The sequence below is a fragment of the Sinocyclocheilus rhinocerous genome, unplaced genomic scaffold, assembly GCF_001515625.1.
Source record: "Sinocyclocheilus rhinocerous isolate Xijiao unplaced genomic scaffold, SAMN03320098_v1.1 scaffold758, whole genome shotgun sequence".
NCBI lineage: Eukaryota > Metazoa > Chordata > Actinopteri > Cypriniformes > Cyprinidae > Sinocyclocheilus > Sinocyclocheilus rhinocerous.
The window spans coordinates 242,809-251,833 of NW_015664007.1; the positions used below are offsets into that span (position 1 = coordinate 242,809).

Below are 9,025 nucleotides of genomic sequence, written 5' to 3' on the forward strand. Positions count from 1 at the left end.
ATTGCATTAATATTATAATAATATCATAATGCTACGGCTTTATTCCCAAAATATTTCAACTTTAATCTCATATGGCTATGACTTCATTCTCACAATTTTAAATTTATTGTTAAATTATTTTTTATGATTTTAATCTTGTAATCTCAGATATATTTATTTTTTACTCGACACTAAAATGCAGTCGTAATATGTATATGTAATATGTATACAGAGTTGTAATATTCTCCATCATATGAAAATGCAAATTAAAAGATTAAAAAAAGTTTTGTTGCTGCCTTAAATTGCATACAATTATAATTTCCAAACTGCATATAATAATAATTATTATTATAATAATAATAATAATAATAATATAGTATTACAAGTTTTTCAATTACACAAGATTATACTTGGAAATTTAAGGCAGCGACTAAACTTAAGTTGTTATTGCATCAATTATTTGAATGAGTAATGGAAAAACATCTATCTATATATCTATTGTTCTATCGTTCTATCTATTATAATGATGCTATTCTTCATGTAAAAAGAACAAGTCTATGTAACTGCTATTATAGCACTTCTTACTGTATCAAATAACAACTTAACTTATATGTTTCCTTTATAGATGAAACACCAAACCAATGAGGCTCTCTTTTATTTCTCTGGGCAAAATAATAAAATAGCATGGCATTTAAATCCTCAAGAACGAAGCAAAAGCAAAGAGCCTTAGGGAGATTCCCAAGAGCTGCATCTTCCTTTCCATGAGGGCTGGGTTTGGAAATATGGGGGATGGGGACACTGACGCTTTATTCACATGCATAATATCGAACTTAATAAAGGGGTCATATGATGCTGCTAAAAAGAACTTTATTTTGTGTATTTGGTGTAATGAAATGTGTTTATGCGGTTTAAGGTTAAAAAAACATTATTTTCCACATACTGTACTTTATTCGTTGGGATTGATTCATAAGTGTTTTGATTCGCTAAAAAAGAACGGGATCCTACGAGTCACTTGTTCACGGGAATCAAACTAAACATGTGTTTGATTCACTAAAATGAACCGACTCTGTAGAGCGATTCATTCGATAATCACGCTGCTGTTCTGGCTGCGTGTGTTTTTGATTGATTCCTTGAAAAGATTCGACTCACAAAGAACCGTGCGTTAACGAATCGGACATCCAAGGCTACCCACGAGAGCGCGCCCTCTCTCTCTCTCTGAACGCAACAGCTGCATAGTGAGTGATTTGCAAACATTGAAAGCAAGGCATTTCGTCCGGCTAACAATTGGCTAACTCAGCTAATCAGATTTCTAGAAAGAAAGAAGCTACCAAACTAACATCCCATAGATATTATTAGTTACTATAGTGATTGCTGGCACACAATAAGAATACCTGACGAAGTCTGAACATAATGGTAGGTATGGAGGGTGAGTTCCTTATTTTCTATATCACTCATCGCTAGCGTGTCGTTAGCCAAATTTCTATTATCAGCACGAGCACAGGTTAATCTAACCTCACCAAATGTAACGAACGGACACATATGCTTTAGTTAAACACCGATACTCTGATATATGAAACGAAATAGAAGAGGATGATAAAGTTGGTGTATTTTTTTGTTTGGCAAGAACCGCATTAAAATATCGTTTGCTGTTCTTCCTTATCTTGAAAGGGGAAAGAATAGAAAACAACTTAACAAAAGTTTCAGCCATCCCCCAAAAACGAAGATATAAAGTTGTATTTTGATATCCGCCCTGTTATATTATACCATAATAGCTTTTGATGCAGCCATAGCTAAACAAGTTATTCTAATAGCTACAAAGAAGAAGGAACTTTTGTATAAGTCTGGCCTGGTTTGTCATAATAATGATTTTATGTTATGTTTTTGTTTGAATATCTATTCCGTCTTGTTTTTATTGTTTCTTCCTTCAAGCTATGTTGATGGGTTTTATTGATTTATTCGAGTAATTTCACTTCTACTTGACCACATAGTGATCTCATTGTTCTGTAGTAAAAACATCTTAACTGTAGTTAGGGAGGAGTTTTGTAGCACATTCCAAAAAGGAAACAAAAAGAGAAAAAGAGTACATGCAGGTATATTGGCGAGGAGGTATGTAGTAAAATAACTACTAAAGCTGCTGATCAAGTTAGAATGATCACGTGTCAGGAAATTACAGCCACATTAAAGACACGCTTCCACACACGAGGCGTTATTATTTATATAAAGCATGATTTCGTTTATAACGCGCGTCGTTTGCATACTTTCTATTATGCTTTAGAAAAAACGATACTAATAAACGTTGCATTATTAGGTCGGTAACCGTCGTTTTAATTAGCAGCTATAGCCACATCTCTCCATTTGTGCTCGACGTCAAATGAGCCCAGTAGTAACGTTATTGTGTTTGAATACCTTGTTTTACATACCGTGTGTGTGTGTGTGTGTATACACACACACACACACACACACACACACACACATACATATATATATATATATATACACACACACATGCATATATATATATATATATATATATATATATATATACACACACACATGCATATACATATATATATATATATATACACACACACACATGCATATACATAATAAACCATTATATGCATAATCTTTATATGCAATGTATATAATACATGTATATAATATATATCGCAAATAAAGTTTATGCATATCATGGTTTATTATGTTTTAGGCATATAGAGTGTATGTATATAATGGTATGAGCACTTTTCTGAGATAATTATTGAGTGGCGGTTGTTTTTCTCTAACTGTTTTTTTTTTTTCCCCCCCTGTTTTTCACTTATTTGCATGAGCCAGCCGCTCCATTTATTGTTCTATAAGACAGTTGCTATAAGTGTAGCTGACACTCTCTTTTTAAGAACTTTTAAGAAATTTGGATGGTTTGGGGGCCAACAAACACGCTGTTCTTGTGAACAGGTTGCATGGCAAAGCCCAAACAAAAGAGTGAGATAAACAGCAGCTGGTCTCTAGCTGTTTCTTCTTCAGCATGTCAACTAACCGTGTTTTAGGCTATTATAATGACCCAAGCATAGGTGGGGCCATTAACTTTTTCATTTTGTACTATTTAGGTTATCTAAATAGAACTTTTCTGCATTTGAAGGTAAATGGCTTTGCTCAGGATTACTATCTGAAGGATTTTGAGAAGCAAACGGCATTGTTTGTTGAAATCAGCATGGCGAGGCATGTCATTAGAGTATGTCTGCATAATGTAAAATAATTCTGATTGTTTTCTTTTTCACTTGCTTTTTTAACAGTTGTTATTCAGTAGATATCTGATGTGCAAAAGCTTCCTTTTCAGCCTCCGTTTCTCTCTCTCTTTTTTTTTTTTTTATTCAGCCTCGGTTTCTCTTTTTTTAGTACCTAACCTTAGCGAAGCCTGTTTTTTGTTTGTTTGTTTGTTGTGTTTCCCTAAAAGTGAGTTGAACTATGCGTGTATGTAGGGAATAGCAGGGGATTGTTGGCATTGTATGATTGCGATTGATTGATTCTTTTTTTTTGTTTGTGTTTTAGGTATTGCTTTGTATTGTATAATAAGCACTTGTGTGTGCAGTTTAAAAAGATTGGCAAGATGCCTGAAACTTCGCATTTAGGCTTGAATAAGAGTGTCGAAAGTTGGGTGTTATATTGGGTGTTATATAATATCCTAAGAAAAAGATAAATGTGATTCCTCATATTTATTGGCTTGTTTCAGCATGGAAGATAGGCTAAAAGGTTGCAGAACAATGCTGTGACTCCACGTTAGACCTCACGAGTGAGGTTTCACAGATATTGTGAAGGACACCGCTGTAGATAGGCATACGACTCTGGCTTCCTGTTGCCTCACAGTAATGCATCTAAAGAACAGCATTTCATCAGTTTTGTCCCTGAAAATCTTTCTAAAAGTTTTCCCTTCATGTTGTGTAAAAGTTGATGCCGGATCTGTGTGCAATTTATTTGAACTCAGACAGTGTTTTCTTTGTTTGTGATGTATTTATATTTACTGAAATAATACTTTCAGTAAGCATTTGGGCACTATGTATGTGCGTATGTATTTACACTGCCATTTCAAAGTTTGGGATCAGAAAGATTTTTAATGTTTATTTAAAGAAGTCTCTTATACTCATCAAGGCTGCATTTATTTGATCAAAAATACAGAAATAAAACAGTAATATTGTGAAATTATTTTCAGCATCATTACTCCAGTCTTCAGTGTCTCATGATCCTTCAGAAATGGATGTGCTGCTATATATATATATATTACTGTCCTGTTTAGTTGATTCTAACAATTGTTTCCATTTTGTTTTTATAATTTATGTAAACAAGACAAATGACATCAAAGGACTTGAAGGTCAAATGCTAGTTGGCAGCATTAAAGCTATAAAATGGCTGCTTATTTTTTATAATATATTTTTATAATGTATTGTGATTGGTAATGCAGTTTTTTATGACCTCTAATCAATTGAGATTGCTACATGGATATTTGTACAATTAAAAGTTGGTTTGTCACTCTCCTGGACCATTAAAATTGATCTAGTGAAATAAAAAAGTTGATTAAAATTTGTGAAGAACAATAAAATGGAGATCAATTGCAGCATATAAGTTACAGCATCTCTTATACAAACTTGTATATACAATATAATATTAACCTTAAAACTTAATAAAACATGTCTTGGTCATGGTGCAGTGACATTCCCATTAGAATAACTTGGCAAAGAGGACTTTTCTCAAGGGTACAATTATTATAGACTAACACTGTACTCTCAGCAACCCTTTAGCTGCTTGTCCATTCCCAATTCAGATAACTTGAATTCGGTCACAACTTTTGGCTGTTGGCCCAGATCTTTAACCACAAGGTTACTATTGTGTTTTACTCAGTCTGTGTTACCTTAAATGATGCATATTTTCAAAATTGAAATAACGGCGCTATAACTACAAAATGTTGAATGCTTTTTCTGTTTTTAGCAGTGAGTAAGTTATATTTGCTGTATGCCAAATTGCAGTGTACTTAAAACAACTTTTCTTTTGACTCCAGTTTACTTTAGAAACTTAAGCTAAACATCAAACTTAGAGCCCTATGTGGTTGCTAATCTTTTTTAATGATCCATGTGACAGATCATGTTTCATCTCAAGTAACAGTATAAAAGAGATGAGCACTTGTTTTCTCTCCCCCATTAATGTAATCATCTGTATTTGTAAGTGTAGTCCTGAGTAGAACTGGCCACACCTGATTTTGTCTTTTTTTTCTTTCATTTCAGGTTTTGCCTGTCAGGACAATTCCTCTGTGTGAATCACAAGAAATCAACTGATCAAGTTAATGCCCCATTACCTGGCAGTGACTGGCAAGCCTCGACTGCTTCTCTTGTACAGGATGGATCATACGGGTGTACTGAAACTCTTAGTATACGCACTGTGCTGAAATTTAAGAAGTCTGTTAGGAAAATTTGGCAAGTTCCATGGTAGTGTTCCAAGTGTTAAGAGTATGTCCTTCATGAGAATTTCAAATGAATGACAATTCTTTCACATGTCTCGTAACTTTCAACATATTGTTTCATACAAGCTTAAAACTGAAACTAAATAATAAAGAAATAGCCAAGTAAATTCCTGCTGACATGCCTACCCACCCATTGATCCCATATGTGGAAAGTCCTGATGGACTAGGTCATGACATTCACAGCCACAGCAATGCAAGCATGCCTGGTACTGGATCTAGCATGACGCCCCACACCAGCGTGGTGGAAAAACCAGACACGTTGGCAGAAAGTAGCCTACCTCTAGAGTGCATGTTTTGCGAGGAGACTTTCCTGCATCAGGAAGACCTGGGACCACACCTTCTTTCCCAGCATCCCACAACATTCCATGCTCCCGCAGTGTTGCGTGTGGAAGCGGAATTCTTAACTCCCAGCGAAAGGGCTCGTTCTAAAACCTGCCCAGCTGTGGAAAAGAATGAGGAGCTCTGTTGCGTTGTGTGCGTCCAGGCCGTTGCAGATGCAACCGAGCTGGAAACGCACATGCGGAAACACAAGGACTCTTTCACGTACTGCTGCGGCCTCTGTGGACGTCGTTTCAAAGAGCCATGGTTCCTAAAAAACCACATGAGAACCCATGGCGGAAAAGCTAAACACAAAAACCAGGACCTGGAGAGCCCAGCCACTGTTAATGAGGTCATCCAAGACCAGCCCCCATCACCTGTGCTCACGTCGTACAAAATGTGCATGGTATGTGGCTTCTTTTTCCTGAACAAGGAAGTTCTGGCTGAGCACAGCAAGGTCCACAATCGTGAACTGGAAGTGGATGAGAACGTCTCCTCCGACAGCCACCCTGCTGAGGAGGTTCCTGTCTCTCAGAAGGCATTTTTGCAGACCCTACAATTGCTTCCTTCGGGTGCGAGAGAAGAAGCTGAACGGAATCATCCATCTGGACGCTGGATATCCCAACTTGATCCTTTCAACACCTACCAGGCCTGGCAGTTGGCCACCAGAGGCAAGATCGCAGCAGGTCCGAACTTGGCCAAGGAGCTCAATGCAGACTCCAACTCTGACAACGAGGACTCTGGTTCTGAAAAAGAGGAACTGGGGGCCATTTGGGCTTCTGGCGGTGGAGATAAACCTAGGCGAGGCCTACGAAGTGAACTCAAGCCTAGCGAGACTCCTTCCCCATCACCTGAGCAAAAGAGTCTGATTCGTAAGGACAAGCCAACAAACTGCGAAGAGTGCGGCAAGATCTTCAGGACGTACCATCAGTTGGTCCTCCATTCTCGAATCCACAAGAAGGAACGAGGGGGAGCAGAGAGTCCCACCATGCCTGTAGATGGGAGGGCCCAAAGCGTAGGCTCTTGTAGTAGTTCATCTCTTGACAGAGCAGAGGAGTACTCAGAGGATGGCTCAGAAGAGGGAGTGCCAGTTGACGCCTTTAATCCAGGTATTATTACCCAAGTACTTGGAATTGTTTTCGCTTTTATATTCGTTTTAATTGCTCGGTAAAAATAACTTATTGTCATCTGTCAGAAGTTGATCCACAGGGCACTCAAGATTGTCATCTTTTCAAATTATGTACACCATAATTACCCAGAAATGTGCACTCTTTGCTTCAGAAGAAGCTACTTCTGTCTCAAGGGTTCAATGGTACCTTTTTATGCCGGTGCAGAACTTAGGGCTCCCTCTGCTGGTCAGAGAAAACTCTTGCATATTTGACTTATGGACATTCTGTAGTGCAGCTTGCAGTTTAAAATTTCTATTCTAGAATACCATGTATCATTTAAGGCTTAAACTAAACACGTCACTTTTCCTACAGAAAATATTGAGGAAGGATCGGGAAAAATTAAGCTGAAAATTCTTGCTCCAAGAAAATGCAGTTACTGTGGCAAGACTTTCCGCTCGAACTATTACCTCAATATTCATCTCAGGACACATACTGGTTAGTTCTTTGTTGTATTGTCTTTTTACATTGTGTTGGGTCTAATTTTGCCTTGCTTTATGTCTGCAGTGGCTTGTATTCCAGGATGAAAGTAGTTTGCCTATTTTCTTTCTTATTTAAACATTGACATCTCATTTTACAGGTGAAAAACCTTATAAATGTGAATACTGTGACTATGCCGCAGCACAGAAAACATCTTTGAGGTACCATCTAGACAGACGTCACAAGGACAAACCTTTCACAGAAATCCCGAACATTCCTGCAACATCGTCTGCAAGAAGTATCATCAAGGCCATTGAACCTCCCAAGAATGTAAATGAGAAACAAGCCTTAAAACCAGCCAAACAATGGCTTGCTCCTAAACCTCTGCCTGCCAGTGTTAAACATGAACCTGGCATGAGCAAAGCCGTTATTAACAGCACAAGTCCTTCCATTCAAGTCAAGAAAGAGTATGTTAGTTCTCCCGGCGCAGCTCCTTACACCCCTGTGGGTGAGGTCAACAAAAAATACCCGTTACCGGTAAACCCGAAGATGGAGAAGGAGGCTACCGAAGGACCTTTGAATTTGTCCCTCAAAGTGCCACTTCCTGTATCTGCTACCTCAGTACCCAGAAACCCGTTATCGACCAACATGTGTACCTCTTGCTCCTATGAAACCCTTTACCCTGAGGTTCTCTTGATGCATAAAAAGCTCATCCACAAGAAGTTGGATGTCAAGAAGAATGGATACAGGGGACCTCAGAAACAGAAACGGTACACTGGTTGCCCGCCGGCTCTTGAGGGCAAAGATGTCACTCCTTTGCCTCACATCAACAGGAAGCATCCCCGTCGGACCGCATCCCCATTGCGCCAGCCAGAAAAACTTGGGGAGAAGCTTCCGAAACAACCTCAGATGTCTAAGATTTCTCCTGCGAAAGATCACTGGAGGGATCAGCACCAGGAGGGCCAAAGGGGCAGGGAATCGGATGCAACCAGCTCGCTTTCTAGAATCTCAGAGCAAGAATCTAGCAGAAAATTAAAAGTGCCTTTGGTAATTGATCGAGAGTTCTTCAAGCAGAGGCCTGGCCTGAATCAGGAGATGAATCGGAGGGCAAGCATGGGCAAAAACGGAATGGTTTGGCCCACAGATCCAGCTAGACTTTGCCTTTCGGACCGTTTCCGAAACATGACGCAAACGGACGTCGGCGAACCCTCTAGCAAGAGACACAAGTCCTTTGAGCCTCTACATACTGCATCTGGACGGCTTGGAGAGGATTTCAACCGAATCGTGCCCTCCAGCAGAAATGCGAAAACCTCGTTGCAGGCGAACTCGCCCTTGGGTTCGGTTAAGGTGACTCCCACTGCATCTCCCAACAGCATGCAGGCTGACTGGAATGTCATCAACCTGCTCCGCACCTACACGCCCAACAACCTGGCCTCACTCTATCACCCCACCACTGCAGGTTCCAGCCATGCTGTCATGGCCTCACCGGTCACTGGTGAGTATTTACAACACGATTGTGAGCAATTGCTCATTGGCTAAAAGAAATAGCTTTTGCCTTCAAATAAGCATAAAGAATTTTCATACATTATTTGCCTTTACTTACTGGTCTTATTTAACATTTGCATATATATAT

The 9,025-nt window shown here is 38.9% G+C and overlaps 1 protein-coding gene across 2 annotated transcripts in view; it reads left to right on the forward strand.

Moving 5' to 3' along the window:
- The first annotated feature begins 1,202 nt into the window (after positions 1-1,202).
- Positions 1,203-9,025, forward strand: part of LOC107729071 (zinc finger protein 217-like) — a 10,097-nt gene continuing 2,274 nt past the window's right edge. For both annotated transcript variants that reach the window (XM_016539420.1, XM_016539419.1), the window contains exons 1-4: positions 1,203-1,392; positions 5,253-6,915; positions 7,288-7,410; positions 7,553-8,887. In XM_016539420.1, coding sequence (XP_016394906.1) covers positions 5,607-6,915; positions 7,288-7,410; positions 7,553-8,887 — 2,767 coding nt within the window. In that variant the 5' untranslated portion in view covers positions 1,203-1,392; positions 5,253-5,606. The remainder of the gene's footprint in view (positions 1,393-5,252; positions 6,916-7,287; positions 7,411-7,552; positions 8,888-9,025) is intronic.